This window comes from Diceros bicornis, chromosome 2, assembly GCF_020826845.1.
Source record: "Diceros bicornis minor isolate mBicDic1 chromosome 2, mDicBic1.mat.cur, whole genome shotgun sequence".
NCBI lineage: Eukaryota > Metazoa > Chordata > Mammalia > Perissodactyla > Rhinocerotidae > Diceros > Diceros bicornis.
Genome location: NC_080741.1, coordinates 4,440,945 through 4,461,802, shown reverse-complemented (window position 1 = coordinate 4,461,802; position 20,858 = coordinate 4,440,945). Strand labels below are relative to the sequence as shown.

General features: G+C 43.8%; 1 protein-coding gene across 1 annotated transcript in view; it reads right to left on the bottom strand.

Annotated features, from left to right (window-relative positions):
- The window catches only part of ERICH6 (glutamate rich 6), a 31,431-nt gene extending 14,376 nt beyond the window's left edge, over window positions 1-17,055 (bottom strand). Inside the window, exons 1-9 of the mRNA XM_058550946.1 lie at window positions 16,966-17,055; window positions 12,534-12,625; window positions 9,763-9,825; window positions 9,419-9,474; window positions 9,200-9,316; window positions 6,112-6,225; window positions 5,004-5,161; window positions 4,491-4,561; window positions 3,469-3,614 (exon numbers count right to left, since the gene is read on the bottom strand). Of these exons, the coding sequence (XP_058406929.1) occupies window positions 3,469-3,614; window positions 4,491-4,561; window positions 5,004-5,161; window positions 6,112-6,225; window positions 9,200-9,316; window positions 9,419-9,474; window positions 9,763-9,825; window positions 12,534-12,625; window positions 16,966-17,039 (891 nt within the window). The 5' untranslated portion in view covers window positions 17,040-17,055. The remainder of the gene's footprint in view (window positions 1-3,468; window positions 3,615-4,490; window positions 4,562-5,003; window positions 5,162-6,111; window positions 6,226-9,199; window positions 9,317-9,418; window positions 9,475-9,762; window positions 9,826-12,533; window positions 12,626-16,965) is intronic.
- Window positions 17,056-20,858: the final 3,803 nt, after the last annotated feature.

Here is a 20,858-nt window from a genome sequence, read left to right as displayed (position 1 = left end):
TCCATTGTGTATATATACCACATCGTCTTCATCCATTCGTCCCTTGATGGGCACTTAGGTTGCTTCCAAGTCCTGGCTATCCTGAATAACGCTGCAATGAACACAGGGGTGCGTGTATCTTTACGCATTGATGTTTTCACGTTCTTTGGATAAATACCCAGCAGTGGGATAGCTGGATTGTATGGTAATTCTATCCTTAATTTTTTGAGGAATCTCCATACTGTTTTCCATAGTGGCTGCACCAGTTTGCACTCCCACCAGCAGTGTATGCGAGTTCCCTTCTCTCCATGTCCTCTCCAACACTTGTTTCCTGTCTTGTTAATTATAGCCATTCTGACGGGCGTGAGGTGGTATCTCATCGTAGTTTTGATTTGCATTTCCCTGAGAGTTAATGATGTTGAACATCTTTTCATGTGCCTGTTGGCCGTCTGTATATCGTCTTTGGAGAAATATCTGTTCAGGTCTTTTGCCCATTTTTTAATTGGGTTGTTAGTTTTTTTTGTTGTTGAGATGTATGAGTTCTTTATATATTTTGGAGACTAACCCCTTATCAGATATATGGTTTGCAAATATGTTCTCCCAATTGTTAGGTTGTCTTTTTGTTTTGTTGATGGTTTCCTTTGCTGTGCAGAAGCTTTTTAGTTTGATGTAGTCCCATATGTTTATTTTCTCTGTTGTTTCTCTTCCCCAGTCAGACACGGTGCTTGAAAATATGTTGCTAAGACTGATGTCGAAGAGCATACTGCCTGTGTTTTCTTCTAGAAGTTTCATGGTTTCAGGTCTTACATTCAAGTCTTTAATCCATTTTGAGTTAATTTTTGTGTATGGTGTAACATAATGGTCTCCTTTTATTTTTTTGCATGTGGCTGTCCAGTTTTCCCAACACCATTTGTTGAAGAGACGTGCCTTTCTCCATTGTATGTTCTTGGCTACTTTGTCAAAAATTAGCTGTCCATAGATGTATGGGTTTTATATTTAATCTTTTTGTATCCTTATATTTTAAATGTGTCTCTTGTAAACAGTACATGGTTGAATTTTTTCTATTTTAAAAAAGTTGTCTGACAGTCTTTATTTACTGGAGTGTTCAGTCTGTTTACATATAATATAGTTACTGACTTTCCTTGATGGTTTCTATTTGTCCCCTGCTATGTGTTTTTCTTTTCCCTTATCCTTTCTTGTCTTTTGGGGGTATTTAAAATAAGTTATTCTATTTTTTGCTCTATCTCTTCTAGGTTGGAAGTTATACTCTCTGCTTCTGTTACTTTTCTGGCTACCCAGAAAAGTAGTAGTAAAAATTGTAGTAGTAAAAAGTAGTAGTAAAAATTGTTTTTGGCAAGCAAACAATTTATCAAAGTCTGAAGTTAAGCTATGTATTTGCCCTTCTCCCAAAGCAAGGACTTTACAACACTGTAACTGCATTTAGCCTCCTTCCAATCATGTACTATTTCATCATGCGTTTTTATTCTAGACTGCTTTTTGAAACTCCATGAGCCATTATTATTATTATTATTATTATTATTATTATTTTATCAGCCAACTTTTAGTTTAATCCATATATACCATTTACCACTTTCTTTGCTCTTCATCTTTCTTGAATTTCGAACTGTCCAACTACACAAAGAACATTCTTTAGAATTTCCTTTAGTGTGGAGCTACTAGTGACACACTCTCTTTGTTTTTGCCAGACAATGTCCTTTTTGGGCACATTGTCTTGAAAGATGTTTAACTGGGTATAGATTTCTAGACTGACTGTAATTTTCTTTCAGCACAAGGAAGCCATTCCACCACCTTCTGGCTTCCATTGTTGCTGTTGGGAGGTCATCATATAGTCTAATTGTTCTCTTTTTATGAAAATGGAACCTTTTTTTCTCTGCTGCTTTTAAGATTGTCTTTTTCTCTTTGGTGATCTGCAGTTTCACTACGATGTGTTTAGGATTTTTTTTTAATTCATCCTGCTTGGGATTCATTGGGCTTCTTAAATCTGTGGATTGGTCTCTTTTATCTGTTCTAGAAAATTATCACCCATTATCTCTTCAAATACTGCCTCTGCCTAATTATCTTTCTTCTCTCCTTCTGGGATTTTGAATAAATACACTTTAGACTCCCCATTTTATTTTTGTTATCATACATTCTCTTCTATATTCCTTACCTTTTTTTGTCCCCGTGGTGAATTTTGATAATTTATTAGTTCTCTCTTTAGTTGGTCTAATCTGCATTTAACTCTCATCTTTTAAGTTTTTAATTTCAGTTGTTGTACTTTTCATCTCTATAAGTTTGTTTTTCTTCTTTACAAACCTGTTATATCACGTCACTTTATTTTTTTCTGTTCCCTCCGTATATCTTCAAGCTGATCTTTTATTTTCATAAACATAGTTATATTACTTCAATTTTCAAAGTCTTTTCAGTCTTTTCTTACTAGATATCATTCCTCTGGGTTTTCAGTTGAGTTTCCTTGCATTCTTGATTATTTTTCACTGTGTGCTGGTAACTGAACTTGAAAGATAATTTGTAGGAGTAATTTGAGGGTTGGATGAGTGACCTTCCTCCAGACAGGGTTTGGATTTGATTTTGTCAGGTACCTCAGTTCACCGCCACCCCTTAAATTCTGTGTTACCAAGAGAAACAAGCCTGGTCTCGGTAATTTAACTTCTAAGAATCTATTCTGAGGAGCTATATTTATATAAAAATAAATTTATACATCAAGATATTCAAAGCAATGCTATTTAGTATTAACAAAAACATTAAGAACCCATATGTCCAATAATAGGAGAATGGTTAACAGATATTAAAATGATGTTAATGTAAGCTATATACTATCATAGAAAATATTTTTTATAATTAAGTTAAAAAAGATAAAAATCACATATATAATTACAAGTGTGTTAACAAAAACATATGCATAAAAAAAGACTAGAACAGTGCTAATAGAACTTTTGGTGACCATAAACATGTTCTATATCTGCACTGCATTATGATGGCCATTAGTCACACACAGCTATTTAGCACTTAAAATGTGACTAATGTGACTAAAGAATTACATTTTAAATTTTATTTAATTTTAATTATTTTATATTTAGATAGCCATATGTTGTAGTTGCTACCATATTAGGTAGTGCAGATCTAGAAAATATTGAAATATTAATAGTAATTTTGGGGAAGTGCTTGAGACTTTTGGTGATTTTCTCCCTTTCTTTTTAGTTTTCTAAGGGTTCTGAATGTTCTTTAATGTACAATTATCACGTTTTAAAGTAAAAAGGCTTTAACCAAAATAGCGCCCCATAAAACATATGTAAAGCATCGTCAGAAAGTCTAGTAGAAGTCAGAAGGCCAAGCCTGTACCAATTCTTTTTGACAAATGGTTAAATGTGTCATGTAGCAAAGCTGTTATATTCATCACGACAGCTTTTATAAGTTTAGGTAAGACTGATTTTTAAAGAGTAGCAATTTAAAAAATTACCAGCTAATTACCTTGCCACACGCTGTCCTAGAATCACAACAGAAAATGGATATGTTTCTTTGGTCTAATTGAAAATCAGATAGTCTGTCATCAGTTGGCTCTTTTTCTGGAATATTCATGGAAAGGTGATAAGAAATTCGTTTAAAGTTCTTTGAATCTAATGGGAAAAGAATCACAGGAAAGTACATATACGTTTTAAATTTTCCAAAACTTGTCTCTTAAAATGAAATTTCAAACTCTATTACAAATGCATTGATTCATCAGACTTTCTTTAGGGGAAGAAAAATGAGGACCTTCCTTAAATTAAGGTGAGGGCCTTCTTTTGTTAAAACTGAGAACATTCCTTTGTTAGAAGAAAAGTGATGATTTTCATTAAGTGGAGTTTTCTGGCCTTATGTTTAGTAGGAAACAGTTGACTATCTAGGAACTTTATACTAGGGATTTAGTTTTAGAAAAACATCGAGATATGTATATCTTCTCTAAGTATCTTTTCAGTAGCTCTGAGTGGTAGAGGAGGAGCCTGATGCTCAGAAAGTTTAAGCAATTTACCCCAAATCAGACAGCCTATAAGGAAAAAAGCAAGGATAGAAATCCAGAACTTCTGATTCTGAGATCAATGCTCCTTCAATTCTACCACTGTGGTAGCTATACTGGCCAGCCAACGGCTGGAACCCACAGATGAAGGAAGGAATCTGATGTATTTTTGACAGATTTTCCATATTCCAGCTTGAAAACAAAATGGAATGTATATTTAATAAAACAAGACAATGAACTCAAAAGCTCTTTGCAGCTATTTGCAACGTCCTCTATAGATGTTGCTAATTTATTTCAATCAATAACAACAGCTGAAGATTAAAAACTGCAAAAGCCAGATGACTGAAACACCAGATTTTCTGAGCCACTTTGACTGATGCATTGACTGAAATGAAAATTTTAAATGTTATTTTTTAAATATGCCAATTTTAACTCTTGGTCAAACATATGAGCTTTCTGATGTATGACTGATCTATTATACCAGCACTGATGAACTTACCTTCTTCAGAGAAATTTGTCTTTTCATTTGTTCTTACTGCAAAATGTCTGGCCATTTGTCGTTCCTGTTTTCTACAAAATCAAAAAACATGAATGCATAAATCTGAAATGTGTTTGAAGCTTAAAACAGCATATTACAAATTTTAACTGTTTAAATGCCATCCCTTGTTATTTGTATCTATTATTACCTGTGAATCCAGTCATATAATCAGTGTGCATGGGTCTCTACTGTGTTTTGTGGACAAATTTCTCAGATTTAGGAATTCTGAATTGCTGAGAATTTCAGTTTTGTAAATTTATACTTTAAATCAGTGCATTCACTGAGTTTCTGGTAGCTTCTGAATCTTATAACATCCACCAGGAATGGTAATAGGTTTGCTTTGGCCAATTTTTATTTCTTCATTGGGAACATATCTTCAAAATTGAATATTTTGAAAAAACAAGGTTCATTTTACAAAAAGCTCCCTGATTGAGCGGGCCTCTCTGAGCTTCAGGGTCTAAGGCTCTGTGTTACCTCAGCAGGGCTTTTTCCTTTGCTTTGAGTCTGTCGACCTCACTGCCGTGGGCTGCATGAGGGTTGATACAGATTAACTCAGCTTCAGAGCTTTGGATTTTTTGCTCTTCCTCATAGATGTAGTCAACCAGATTTTGGAAATAACTGCAACAGGAAGTCTGAAAAACAGGGAGGTCATTTTCATCCCGTCAGTCCCAGAGGAAGATAATTAGAAGAAAAAAAACAAAAGTGGCTAATGGGGTTTGGATAGCAACCTATCATAACTTTTTTTGGTAACAACTTTATTGAGATATAATTCACATACCACACGATTCACTCATTTAAAGTGTACAATTCAGTGCTTTTTAGCATATTCACAGAGTTGTGCAGCCATCGCCACAGTCAATTTTAGAACATGAAATCTGTACCCATCAACAGTTACTCCCTATCCTCCTCTTCCCCAGCCCCTGGCAGCCCCTAATCTGTTTTCTGTCTCTATAGATTTGCCCATTCTGACAGTTCACATAAATGGAATCATACGACATGTGGCACTTCGTGACTGGCTTCTGTCACTTAGCATACTGTTTTCAAAGTTCACCCATGTTGCAGCCTTTGTCAGTGCTTCGTTTCTTTTTATGGCTGGATAATATTCCATTGTATGGATACACTACATTTATTTACCCATTCATCAGTTGATGGACATTTGGGGTTGTTTTCACTTTTTAGCTGTTATTAATCATGCTGCTGTGAACATGTGTGTACAAGTTTTTGTGTGGACATAATTTTCAATTCTCTTAGGTATATACATAGAATGGAATTGCTGGGTTAACTTTTTGAGGACTCAGGCTGTTTTCCAGAGTGCCTGCACATTTTATATATTCTCCTTCAGCAACAGATGAAGGTTCCAGTTTCTCTATGTCCTTGCCAACACTTGTTATCATTTGTCTTTTTGATAGGGGGTGCAAAGTGGTGTCTCATTGTAGTTATGGTTTGCATTTCCCTGACAGCTAAGACAACTCTTTTATGAATGGCAATGCCAGGGAAAGATGCAGGAGAAAATACAGGATATGTTTAAAAGTAGTATTTAAAAATGACACTATTTCCTCAGGAAGCCCCCTCTAGAACTTACCTGCTCTATCGGTTCAGAGCCACTGTAGTCAGAGGACACATCCACACTGGAAAGAAATGTTCTTAAATCGCTCCCACAAAATTCACACTTGGGCGATATCTCCTCCTCTTCTTCCTTCAGAGAGGGAAAAAACGATGAAGGCGTTTCCACAAGGAGGCCCAGAGCCTCTGAGAGCAGGAGGAGCCAGGGCTCCAGGCAGGGACAGCAAGTGTCCAGCAGGACGGCAGGGGAGGGAGGTGCTTCAGAACTCCCGTCAGACACCCTGGGGGCTCCCAGAAATAGCTGGTGGGGGACTTTCAGGGGGATGAGAGCCTGTATGGGAAGGCCCCATGCCAGCAAGATCTGTACACTCCAGAGGTGAGACCTCACTGCTATTCAAGGCAGGTGAGGCCTGAGGAGGCTGAGGGGGTGTTTGGAGGGCCTCTGTGGGGTACAGTTCTCCAGAGCACAGCTGAGCCCCTCAGGAGCTGGCTGCGTCCTTGGGTGCCTCCTCGGTGCAAGAAGAAAGTTGTAGAAACGACTTTACTGTTGACATCAGAGTCCCTTGTGGGAGAGGGGGATGCACAATGTGTAACTAGATGCAACAGAAAGGAGAGCACACACTGGATTTTGTGCAAACAGTCTAAGATGTTTGAATACCCTAAACTCTTGCAAGAAGTGTCAGGTAGGAAAAGGGCTCGAGTTCCCACGTAGGCCACTGTTTGCAATGATCAGCTTCTAAAATGAGTTTGAGTTCTTCCTCAAGGGGAAGCCAGCTTGGGGCTCTGAGTTCTCCCATCTGTGCTACGAAGGTGACTCAGGTGGGTGGGGGAGAGCAGGGAAAGCCAAAGGGGGACTCGCAGTTAGGGGTTCGGGGGACTCCGTGAGGGGTTGTGCACTAGGGCCATGTTGTGATGGGAGGCCACGGCTGTGACTGCAGAGGCTCCTGGGCGGGCAAGCAGCCAAGCCTCAGGATAGGCCTCCAGGGAAAGACCCAGATCACACATGACTTGCAGATCATGCACTACCAGGGCACTGGTACTTGCCATGGAGAGCATTGTCTGGAACTGGCAAAACGGCCACCGTGGGGACAAAGAGTGACCGAGGTGGCCAGTGCAGCCAGGCACTCAGCACCCTAGAGTAATGTCCAACCTCTTTAGGCCATTGAGACATGTGATGATAAGGACTGCATATCGTTGCAAGCAGGGGACTGGGGAGGAAGGCCTTGCGATAGAGAGATGACAGTGAAAAATCTAGGATGGCTACCAAATGATGGGGCAGGGCAGAAAGAGGGCTTGGCAATGCCAGCCCCTCTCCAACCTGTTCCATACAGGGGTCTTGGTAATGAACTCCTCAGCCCGTGGACCCTTCACCAGAGGGTGAAGAAAGGTGGAGATGCTTCAAAAGACCACGAGTGGGGTGGAATCTGGCCTGAAGAGGGTGTGGCTGGAGAGGAGAGCTGGCCAGCCAGCTGCTGCTGCCCCTGAACGGCACTAGTGTGAAGGCCCCATCTCAGAGGACCTGGAAGATCTGCCCGCGATGCAGGAGGAGCCAGCCCTGCCAAGTGCCAGGGCAGGGACAATTCCTGGGGAGAAAGGCCACAAGGCCTTCCTCATCTCTGGGTGAGGCCCATCTCTGGATGTCAGGGGAAGAAAGCTCAAGAAATGTCCCTGGATATAAGCCTTTGTGGTTCAGCAAAAGGCAGGTGCTATGTTTGAATAAACAATTTCAGGGCTGGCCCCGTGGCTTAGTGGTTAAGTGCGCATGCTCCGCTACTGGTGGCCCAGGCCCGGATCCTGGCACGCACCGACGCACCGCTTCTCCGGCCATGCTGAGGGCGCATCCCACATATAGCAAGTAGAAGGATGTGCAACTATGACATACAACTACCTACTGGGGCTTTGGGGAAAAAAAGGAGGAGGACTGGCAATAGATGTTAGCTCAGAGCCGGTCTTCCTCAGCAAAAAGAGGAGGATTGGCATGGATGTTAGCTCGGGGCTGATCTTCCTCACAAAAAAAAAAAAAGAGAATTTCAGCCTGCAAAGTCTATAGGGTGACCATAAAGTTCAGAAATCTGGGCAAATATAAACAGTCGATGTTGACTGATATTACATTACAGGATATATTTAATGCCCTCATTAGAATCACAGAGTTCCATGCACTGCACAAAATGGCAATGAACACCAACCACACCGGTGCACACACACAGCATTCCCATCAACCCCTGCACACACGTCTGTGATGCCTGCCTCCCATGGTTGACGTCTCATTTTCAGTGAAGAAGCCTGCGCCTGTAGAAGAAGTAATCAAGGGGGTTCCGACCTGGGGAGTGTGCAGCTTTCTGTAGGGCCATGCTGTCCAAGTTTGGAAATAATCACACCCAGGCAGTCCCTCACCGCTCTGGGGGAGCGGTGGGGGTGCCATCCGGCTGGAATTACTACGGTGACCTTTCCCTTGCCCATTGAGCACGGGCATTAATTGGTCACTTAACCTGATCAAATATGACAAACGTTCACCTAGGTTTCCAGGCTTTATGGCCACTGTTATCGGGTGAGATGTGTCTCCCAAAAAGATATGTTGAAGTCCTAACCCTGCTCCTGTGAATGTAGCCTTACCTAGGAATGGGGTCTTTGCAGATGTCATCACATTCACATGAGGTGATGAAGGGTGGGTCCTACTCCCATATGACTGGTGTCCTCGGGAAGAGGGACACTCAGACACAGAGGCACAGAGAACGCCGGCACAACTGAGGCAGAGATGGAGCGATGCAGCTGCAAGCCCAGGATCGAGGACCACAGCCAGAGCCTGGAGGCGGCGAGCGAGGATGCGCCCCTGCGGCTGGCACTTGCTGACACCGTGACTGTGGGCCTCTGGGCTCCAGAGCTGTGAGACACTGGGTTTCCGCCGTTGTCAGCTCCCAGTCTGTGCCACTTCGTTACAGCTGCCCCAGGAGACTCACAGCCACCAGGTCTAAGTGCTGTCCCAAGTAAATGAGCTCTTCGCTTGTTTGTTTGTTTAAAGTATGTTCCTTGTCTTTTGTGCAAATCATCATGTGGGCTTTTACGTCATTTATTACAGTAAAAGTAAAAAAATCATAAATTAAAATCACCTTGAACTGAATGTCTAAATTGGAACTCTCCTGTTTGAATGCCAGAATGGATGGCGGCCCGATGCTGGGTAAGGTTCTCAGAGAAGATTCAAACAGTCTTAGGAAGTCTTCCTTAAACTAAATTTTAAAAAGAGAGAGAGAGAGAGAGCAAATTGAAGATTGAATAAGTGATTTTTACCATGTGCACAGTGTATTACTGGACTGATAAACATTTCTTACCTCCAGCTCACATAAAATATTTAGTTTTGGCTCTTCTGGATTAATTACCCATTTTTCTGAAGAGAAAAGGATAGATTTAGAAGGAAAGTTAAACCCTTTGTGCACGGTATTGCATTTTTTCTAGTTTGGAGATCCTAGCCCATCTCTCTCTCTCTCTCTCTCTCTCTCTCTCACACACACACACACACACACACACACACACACACTGTTTAAACGCCCTGAGACCGCCCTTCTCACCGCCTTCTTGCAGGTATTCCCAGACGCGGGCACCGTCCCAAGTGTAGGTGGGTCCCGAGGGCGGTCTGCCTTCGCAGCAGAGGGCAGGCCTCTAAACAGCTGTTTACCTCTTAACGCAGCAGCCCGGCCTCCAGGTTTAGCTTTCTTCATCACAGAGGGCATTTTCTTCCCTGTGAAAAGGGTGTACATGTGTCATCAATCCTGACAAAGTGGGAAAGAAGTTGACTATAAAAGAAAATATGCCTCTTGGAAAAATAAGTACCCTTACTGCGTTTGTTTTATCTTTTAATGTTTTGCCTTTTCCAAATAACATTTATGAACAATAACGAACAAAAAGAGGAAACTCACCACTGATGTATCACATTTAAAAATGTTTCCTGTTCCTTTCCAGTCCTGGAACACTGCACGGATGCATATTTTACCTGATTATACCACAGTTCGCAGACCCTTTTGTTTTCTGCTTTTATAAGGTACTATTCTTTCTACCTGATGTCTGTTATTCTGTAAATGGTTTTTCAGGTGGAAGGGTGTCGGGGGTTCCAGTTCAAGATGGTGAACTAAACTTACCAGGATTATTCCCTCCACGGATTCCAGGGCCGCACTGGAAATGAGCAAGGCGGCCACAACAACACACCAGCAACTCTGAGTAAATGTCTAGAAGATTTACGCAAATAGGAATGGAGTGATGAAAAAACCCGTCAGGGAAATAGACAAGGGGGCAGAGGTGAAGGGAGCGGGCGGACCCATTTTCCCAGCAGAGCCAGGGACAGCAAGGGCTGCTGTTAGAGAAAGAGGGAGGCTTCACAAGATGACACACTTCCTATGTGGACTATCTGAAAAACATTTAAATATGTTTTACGCATTTTGTCCAATAGAAATGCCAGCACAAGTATAAAAAAAATGAATGCACAAAGATTTTCATTAAGGCATTATCTGTTACAGAGAAGAGCCTAAAACACAAACCCAAACCAACCCTGAAATAGCTAGCCATCAGGTTGATTACATAAGTGACAGTAACTTTACGTAATACCATGCAGTCGTCTCAAAGAATTAGATCGATCTTTCCCGACATGGAAAGATGTCCATGATACACTGCTAAGGAAAAAATTAAGAGAGAGAGGAAACTGCCCTTATTCACAGGGAATGTAATTGTCTAGTAGACTTTCAACTGACAAACTATTAGAATTAATTAGAATGGTCAGCCAGGGGGTCTGATACAAGGTTAATGCATAAAATCAATAGTTTTCCTATACATTGACAATAACCATCTGGAAAATATAATAGGAAAAAAAGATTCCAAGTTTTACATCAATAAAAGACCATGAAATACCCAGGAATGAACTAACAAGAACTGCATGTGAGTCCTATATGAAAAAAGAAAAAACTATAAAAGATCTGAAAAAAGTGGAGCGGTCCACGAGGTTCCCGCTGTTAATCAGATGAGGCGGCTGCAACGCCTGGAGAGCAAACCGAAACCTACGCCAGAGTCCATCCCTGCACATGCCTCCAGGGCAAGAAGAGCGCTGCCACGCACAGCCGTCTAGGCTGTCCCAAATAATGCAACCGCTCCCGCGACAGCCAATCAAATAACGTCCTTGCTGGGCTCCCGCGTCTTCTCTACAAAAACCTCTCCCCCAGTTCTTGTTGGTGGAGCGCCCCAACCACTTTCTGTTTGGTGCTGCCTGATTCCAATCCAGGTTTGCTCAAAGAAACTTACAAATTTGAAAATGCCTCAGTTTATCTCTTAACACTGCAAAGCAAGACCAAAGATTCAATTTGTCAGTTCCATTGGAAAATCCCATCAGAATTGCATTGACTATACAGATTAATGTGGGAATAATTAACATCTTTTGAATCTCTGGTCCATTTTTATGTGAGATTTGGTCACTCATCTGTGCAAGCCCTCCAGTGACGTCTCCCTTCATTCCCATTGAAAAAGATTTGGTCTTCGTTGTCTCTTTGACCTCGTCCTCTAGGATACGCCTCCTTACTTAGTCCACTGCAGCCACACGGGCCGCCTTCTTGTTCTAGAAGGAGGCTCTTGCTGTGCGCTGTGCCTGGAACACTCTTCCCACAGAGGTCATCGTGGCTCACTCGCTGCCTCCTGGAGGTCTTGGCTCAGGTAGTCCAGCTTCCCCGTGAAGACCTCCCTGAAACCTGTGTAAGCTCGCACCCTCCTCCGCCCAGCATTTTCCATCTCCTTCCCTGCTTTATTTTTCTCCCGAGCACTTACATCACCGGATGTCTTACATATGGACTTATTTTGTGTGTTATTATCTCCCCATCACCTCCACCTCCCACCCTTTGATAGAAGATCACTGAGACAGGGGTTTTGTCTGTTTTGTTTACCGTTTCCTAGAACAGGGCTTGGCCCATGAGAGGGGCTCAGGGAGCACCTGATGAACACAAAACAAACGTCAAAGTTGCAAGGGAAGGCTATTCAGAACGATTACTTCTGAGGAATACATTGGGCTAAGTTAAAATTTTAATTTTTACACTGCATATTTCTTAATGCTTTGACATTTAAAAAACAGCGTGTATATGTTACTTCTATAGTAAACAATAAAGATATGTATCAAAATATAACGGCAGATTATTTCTAGACACGAACATAAATGCCTCATTTATTGAAGACTAAGTGCCCAGGAGTTTAAATATTTCATCTCGTTTTGATCTTCATGACAATCCCGGGACGGAGGTATTATTATACTAGCAGATGAAGAAACAGACTCAATGATCGTAGGTACCTAGCCCAGGAGTCACAATGCTGGTTTGTGGGGTTGGGATTCAAACCTAGCTTTCCTGGCCGTCTACACCCATGCTCTTTCCAGTGTGCAATCCTATCTCCCAGCAAAAGCCAAGAAATCAAAGCACTCACTCGGCTGCTTTTTGCTGGAAGATTCTTGAAGCCAACTTTCTTCTGTTTGTACTGATGCTGGAATTCCTGGATACAAACTGTGAAACATACTCCTGAAATTTAGACAAAATGTTACTTTTGAGTTGATACCTATGTAGCTGTTAGCAGTTCTTCTAAATATAGTACATTTAACAGTCAAATAACAAATAAACATAGAAGATCTGGATTTCTATTTTCTTTGACATATTTTCTTCCATTCATGGCTCTTCAGTGTAGTCAGGCGCAGTGTGTTTACATCATACCTGTTCTCTGGAGAATACTCCTTTCTGAATCCCGAGGGCTCCCAATACCACACTATTTGCCTCAGGGAGTAAATTACTACCACTCTCTCTGCGCATGTGTGCTGGTGACAGTGGTGGTGGCAGTGATGGTGTGCGTGTTTAAACATTTACTTGAATTTAAATGAGAACATAATGTTTTAAATAGCTTAAACATAATCCAAACTCTTTCTCAAGGGCTGAAGTTGAATGTACTGTAATTAAACAATCAGTCATCTTTCTACAAGTAGTTTAACCAGTTATTTGAGTTATCATTGACCTGATAAGAACACAGGAACTTACCGACTTCTACTAGTTAAAATGACTGTTACTGGCAACAAGTAAACAGTAACTATTGCTTTTCAAGTTCCTTTGCCTCTTTGAATTTCAATTTTTTGGTAATAATTTGCTGGATCTTCTAAAATTATCAAACAAAATTTTTCCAAATAATGTACTTAATTTCAGGATTGTCACTTTTTCAACTTTCTCAGTTCTCTGCCATCTCCACCTCCCTTTTTTGATGCTTCATTCCTCAGCACATTGCATCAGTGGGGTGTTCCAATTCTGGAATGACCGTGGCCTCTAATAGGTGAAGAACTGTCTGCCGAAGCCACGTGTGCAAGTCTCTGCGGGAGTGCTGTTTATCCAGGCTCCCAGGGAAACGAGTGACGGGGACCAAGACTAAGGAGCAGTAAGGAGCAGTCCCCAGACAACATTTAGTGTTTGTTTTTCCAGTTCAGTAGTTAACAAACTCAATACATTATTTATCTAGGTCTCTCTGCCTTCCTTAAACCAACACTAAGGATGGTTTCTGAAATTCTGTATAAAGATGGCAGACGACCGAGGATAACAACAAAGTGAACGTTTACTGAGGACTCCCTGTGCAGTAGTACATACATAGCAGCTGCTTTGCTCACACTATGTCATCTATCTTCACAAAACCCCATCAAGGCAGGTAACAGCCTTCCCTTTCTACAGGCGAGGAAACAGGCTCCAGGGAAGCTCTCGAGAATCATCTGTGGCAGAGGCAGACGGAGTCCGGAACCGATCGGCTCCAAAACCTGTTTCTGCACATTCATCTGCTTCCTAAAGTTTGCCCCATTTGCAACCAGAATAGCAATATGGCAATTAAAAATGGAAGCTGAATCAATATTGATTGTATTTTTATGACTTTTTAGGACAGACTTTCTTAAAAACATGATCTCACCAAATGCACCAGAGAATGCTTTGAAATACAAAAGAAGCATCTTCTTAGGAAGAGTTATGAGGAGAAATTAAGAATCTGATCTAGGAAAGAGAGGTTCCCATATAATAGGAAGTCCAGGTCAAGAAGGCAGCCGAGCACACAATCCTCATTCCCTTCCTTTTCACCATCGTACTGAAATAACGAACACTTAAACAAATGAAAATAGCCCTGGAAAACAAGAAAGGTGTCATTAGTAGACACGTAATATTGAAGAAGACCTTAAAAGAAAGAAAATAAATGGCCTTAGGTTGCTGGAAACCCAGAATGGAGAACACCACAGCTTAAGACGAAGGTGAGTCAAGTTCTCGGAGGGAACCCCCGTGAAGCTCCTAGCTCAGACTCAACCAAATGCAGAGAGGAGGGGGCTGGGACCGTCATCAGAGGAGTTCAAGAGGTCAACCTGGAACAGCTGTCCCAGCAGCCCCTTCTTCTCCCCTGGTACAGGGCACTTGGCAGCAGTTGTTTGTACTTCTAAGGAAGCCCGAAGAACTGCTTTCTACAAAGAGCGGGCAGCCTGCCTGGGGAGGTTTTAGGCCTGACAGAGAAGCAGAGCGCAGAATGCAATTGCTCAGGACCTGCCCAACAGCCTTGGGTGAGAAATGGGGAAGGGACATTCCACCCAGAAAGAAATGCGTGGAGAACTGCAACCACACAGTGAAGTGTCCTTATCCTAACTCGAGTCAAGGGGAGGTCGTCCAGCTCGCCTGCTCCTGCCCACACCCCACAGGAAGCTGGCTCTGTCATGCCCCACCTCCCCTCAGTCGACCCTCCAGGCAGCCCTTCAGGAAGCAGAACCACTCAGCTGCGGAAGGCCTCCATTCTAGCTACTACCAGTCATTCATTTATAAATGCAAATGGATAACCAAGGATTACCAGTCACTCAAGGACAACGAGTAGCATGGAAGAGAAGGACCAAGATAAACAAATGGAACACCTGATTCCGAAAGAAAAGGAAGAAATACAAAGAACAAAGGAGAACTTTAGTATAGTATGAGTACCCTTAAGGAGATTTCAAAGGAAAAAACCCAACTATTTGAACAGCAACAATCAGAGAACAAGAACCGATTCTTGGAAATGACAAAGATGAATCCTGAAATAAAAAATTCTGTACAAGGGCTGCATGGTAGCACGTGAACACCAAAAGTCTCGAAGATTTCCAAGAGATCCAACAGCCATGCAGTAGGCGTTCCGGAGGAAAGACTGCGACCCTGAGGGAGGGAGCAATCAAGCGGCAGAAGTGTCTGGGAATCGGACTATCAGCAGTACTGGACTCTAGAAGACGATGAAGCAATGTCTTCAGAGCCCTGGGAAAACGGTTTTAGACCTCGCTTTTACGCCACGTTGTATTATTAATAAAGTATGGGCGCAAAATGAAGAAATTTCCAGACAGCAAGAACTCAGAAATTTGACTACCCATGAGATCTATATGAAGTAATTACCTGAGGAGTTTCTCCAGCAAAAAGGAAAGGAATAAAAGAAAGAAAGCAATATGGGAATCAAGAAAGTGTGCCCATTGGGCCTGACTCGGAAAGACTGAAGACAACTGAACACAACAGGAGAATTGAAAAGTGCTCCTTTTGGGAGCCAGGTTTTACAGATACAGGATTTCATTTTCATGTGCATGATTTCAGTCACATTATCGGGTTCTTTAGCATGAAATTATGAGTATTGTTTATTGGTTTTCACTTTTTAGAATCAATCTGTACCCAACGCACTAAGAGTTAATTATAATTATGAAACCTAACATATACATAACAAAACTCGGCAAAGTAATATGACTTTATATGAGTATATATGCCATATTTCAATACAGTTGGTTATATAATGTATATAGTTTGTTGCTAATTGGAAGAGGAAAGGGTGAGAGGATAGCTAGAAGGAAGTACAAGTGCATTAATGTGTTAGTTTTTCATAATAGAGTTAATAGATAGTCATGAAAATTGATAAATCAGGAAGTAGAGGTTTAAATACTTTAAAATCCTAAAGGTTAAACTAAAGGTCCTAAACTAAAAATAATATAATGACCAAAAATGGAGAGGGGGCAAGTAGCATGAGCTACATTCCTCATCTTTCATGGTGGGAAGTCAGTAGTTGTGTCAAAAATCGATAAACCAAGGGATGAAAATATGCGATTTAAAATTATCCTGGAAACAAAACAAACTGTTAAGAGTGTGTGAACTCTGGGGAGTGGCATGGGGGTGGAGGAAGGCATGGTGATTTTTAATTTTATACCTTCATATATTTTTAATATTTTAACCATGTGCATATATTATCTTTTATTAAAATGTTAAAAGGATAAATAAAAGCACATAAATGAGACAGAACAATTCTCCTTATGCTTAAGCATTTAAATATTGCTTGTAAAGGCAAAGCTTAAGTGAATGGTAGTTCAAGATTGTGAACTCAGGTGTGGTGTGAGATTTCGGAGAAGATTGATAAAGATGTTCCAAAAGGCGTTTCTCTGGTGTCTTCTTATTCCAGTTAAAGGCTAACAGCAATAACAACAACAAGAAAAAGAGAAGAAAAGGAAAGACGGTAAAGTCCCCCCTCCTGCACAGGTGTCTGATAGCTCTCCTATTGAGCCAGCAGAGACCCACATCCTAAATGTTCACAGCGCTCACCACTGGCATATAGGTGTTATTTCATGTGACAGTCATCAGGGGACAAGTCATCTCTACAGGTGGGTAAGAAGCTGGAGATGGGCAGGGACCCTCGTGTCTATCACCTCCAAAGTGTCTAAGAGTGTAGATTTTTTTTAAAAAACCTTTTTGAACAAATTAGTTGTAAATGCCCTGGATGATTTTAGTCTACTTCCTGACACGTTTATTCAAAAGGTAAATATCACCACCTTCAAAAAAATAATCATATGAAACCGAAAACATTTTCTTACCTATCTAAATTCATTTTAGACGTGTCTTTCCTAAATGTCTGAAATATTTTAGGAAAACCTGTTGAATGAAACATTAAAAAATTTAGCCACTCTCTCAATGGTTCTCAAAAGGGCCATTTCGCCCCCCCCCTCCCCAGGAGACATCTGGCAATGTCTGAAGACATTTTTGATTGTCACAAAGGGGGGTAGGGGCTAATGGCATAGCCAGGGGTAGAGACCAGGGATACTGCCAAACATCCTGCAGTGCGGGGGACAATGCCCCCCACCCCCCAAATCAGGAATGGTCCTGCCGGAGATGTCCACACTGGGAGACTGAGAGACCCGCTCGAAGCTGCTCTACCCTCTTCTAGAGGAAGCGCCCGGAGTGGGTCCAGTACAGAAGTCAGACACGAAAGCGAGCTGTATTGTGCAGGACTGTCTCAGTACACAGCCCCTAAGGCACTGCTCCTTGTCCAGGAGTGGCACGTGCGTGCGTGTGCGTGTGTGTGATGGCTAGCGAGCGAGCCCGCGAGCCCCGCCCGAACGCACGCACAAGCGTTGTAAAAAGCAGCCCCGGGCACGGCGCGGGCCGCCGTCCGCTTGTCACCCGCGTGCTAGCCTGTGACCGTCCCCGGGGCCGGCCGAGCCCGCGCGCCCGGACGGAAGGGCGGAGACCGCGGCGGCCCGGGGCGTGGGGCGGGCCGCGCCCTGGGGTCGGGCCCCGCCGTGTGCGCCGCGCCCGGCCCGGGCCGAGCGGGGCAGCGCTACTTCTCTGCGACGAGACGCTCGAGGAGCTGGCTCCGGGCGTGCGGCCGGGCGAGGGCGTGCGGCTCGGGCTGGGGCTGGCCGGGCGGGGCCGGAGGGCCTGCGGCCGGCCGTCTTCCAAGGCCGGGACGGTCGACAAGTCCTCGTCGCTGAGCGCCCCGCGGGCCTCCGCCGGCCCCCTCTCCTCCGGGTCCCCCGCCTTCTCCTCCTGCTCCTGCTCCTCCTTCCCGGCCTTCCCGAGGCTGCGGCGCGAGTGCGGGCTGGCCATGGCGGCGGACGCGGGCTGGCCGGCGCCCCGCTGCGCGTCCGTCTCCCGGGCAACGGGCGGCGCCGCCTCGGCTCGGGCTGCGGGCGCGGGTGGCCCCCGGCCGGGCGCGCGGTGCCACCTGCTCGCGGTCTCCGTCACCCCGGCGGCCCGCGGCGGCATGCTCCCCGTTTCTTCTCAGCGACGGACCCCGTGGGGCCACTTGGTATTGCGGACGCTGGAGTTGGGTTTTTGTGTAGCTAGATGCTTGTTGGACTTAGATACATCTTTATTTACAAAAACAGGCACCGGGCCTTGGGTCGTAGTATGCTGACTTGATTTTTTAAAATATTGCCCTAAATCTTAGCTATCTTGGGTTACTGAGATTTTTGGTGCCCCGTAAATTTTGCGCCCCAAGCGAGCGCCTCGCTCTGTTCGGGGTCCTGCTTGCTGTTGCCCCATCCATCCAGCCCTACGCCCTGCAGGTGGAAAGGCCGGAGGCGCCTGGCCATCTAGGCACCACCTGCGTCTTTCTGGGCTTTGTTTGCAGTTCATTGTCCTTACTAAAATGTTCGTAAAGTATTTGTCTACACACGGGTATACAGAATAATATAATGGGCATCAGTTTACCGACGACCCAGATGGGAACATACACGTTCGCTGTGGAGCTCAGCGTCCTTTTAAAAGCCTCTCAGAGAGGCCGAGGCATGTGCTGGTGGGAGGGATTGTGGTCTGCTGTTTGACTTCACTTCTAAGGTAAAGGATGCAAGCTAAGATTCTGCGTGGCTGCGGACATCTGGGTGTTGTGGAAAGGGCCTAGACTGACCCTCACGTTAGGTGACCAGGCTTAGGCCTAGGAGTCCCCTGTGTGATCTCTGCTAAATCACCTTACCTCTTCCAGCCTAAGTTTCTCTGGGTGTAAATTGGGAATAATAATACTTACCGATGAGATTTTGGTGGATATCAGTGAATGTGAAATGACTGCCTTCATGTGTCAGTACATTTCAGCCAATGACCACCAGGAACACAGGTATGGTCATATAAGTTGGGTTTATTACTTGTTGCAGCAAGGCGTCTGAGTCAGAGGATGTTAGAAAGAACCTATGGGATTTAGGCTTTGGTTAGATGATTTGGGAGAGGGTCTAAGGAAGCAGGGTTTTGCTCCGCACTGGATGATGTCAGAAAGCAGGGGCAATTCTGTGATGTGCATTTTGTGGTGGCACAGTGACCTTATTTTTGTCTGTGCTTAAAAGGAATTATGAAGAGGCTTTGTTTTCTTTCATTTTATCATAGCGTCAGAGTAACCTTGTGTCTCACTCCGTTTGGGTTGCTATAATAAAATATCATAAACTGGGTGGCTTATAAACAACAGAAATTTATTTCTTACAGTTCTGGAGGCTGAAAAGTCAAGGATCAAGGTGGTGGCAGATTTGGTGTCTGGTGAGAGCCTGCTTCCTGGTTCATAGGCCTCTTTTTGCTCTGTCCTCTTGTGGTGGAAGGAGCTAGGGAGCTCTGTGGGATCTCTTTCATAGGAACACTAACCCCACCCACGAGGGCTCCGCCCTCAGGACCTAAGCACCTCTCAGAGGCCCCACGTCCCAACACCATCACACTGGACATTAGGATTTCAACATATGACTTCAGGGGGCACACAAACATTCAGACCATAGCAATTAGCTAAGAGGAGCATCTTTCCAAGTGCCAGATCTCCATCCTTTCCCACAGCTCCTTTCGGAAGATGAATTCTGAAAGCACATTTAATGCCTCTTAATTAGTAGTGACATCCACTTTATCTTTCCCCTAATTATTTTTCTGGAGTGCTCTCCCCCTGATTGCTGTGCAACCAGCAGAGACTGCCTAGGGAGAGGGTCTGGTAGCAAGCGCTCTTGTCTACCCTGAGTCCCTGGCTCCTGCTCTCCCCTCCCTGACTTCCTGTCCTCTCATGAGTTCCTTCAGGTCAAGCGCTGCTTCTTTGCCCTTTTGACGCCATCCCTTTCAATCTGTACGCCTACCTGTCTTTCTTGTTTCTTGTCTCTGGACCATCCCTGTAGTTACAGAGAAGTGGATGCCCTTTATCCCTGCTGAAACTAACCACTCCAGGGCCATCCCTCCCCTTCTTGCCTTTTGCCGGACTTCCCATCCATCCATCCATTCATTCATTCATTTAGCACGCTCAGTAATTCATTCATTCAACAAACATTTATTGAGTGTGTGCTCTGTAGCAGGCACTGTTCTAGGCCCTGGGGAAGCAGCAGTATGCAAGGCTTCTGCTCGCTCATGGTGCTCGCGTTCGGGGAGGACCACACAAGAAATAATTCATACATGTGAAGGTCATCGTGCTGTGGAGAAACATCAAGTGAGTGTGTGTGGGAGGGGTGCAGAGGCGGGCAGGAAGAGTTGCTTTTTGATAGAGGTGGGCGCGGAAGACCTCTCTGGTAGGGTCATACTTGAGCAGAGGCCTGAAGAGAGCGAGGCAGCTGCCAGGGGGATCTCTGGGGAAGAGCGGGCCAGGTCAGCGGGGCTGGTGTGGCTGGAAGAGGAAGTGGGTGATAATGGTGTAGGACCTTTGGCTTTTCGTCTGAGTGAGACGAGGAGCCCTGGGAAGGCTGTGAGCAAGGTGTGGTTTATGTCTTAAACTAGATTCACTAGATTAGTCTACTCAACTAGAGTCACTGGATTATGGGAGAGCAAAGGCTTAACTAGTAGGGAGACCTGATAGAGGGTATTGTAATGGGCAGTAAAGCTGGGGGAAAAGTAATACGTCTCATCACAGAAAATCTGGAAATGCAGAAAGAAAGCGGGGAGGGGAGCCTACCCATGTTTCTAGCATCCTGGAGCAAACGCTGTTAACATTTTCAGGTATTTTCTTTCAGTCATCTTTCTCTGTATATTCATTTGTTTTACA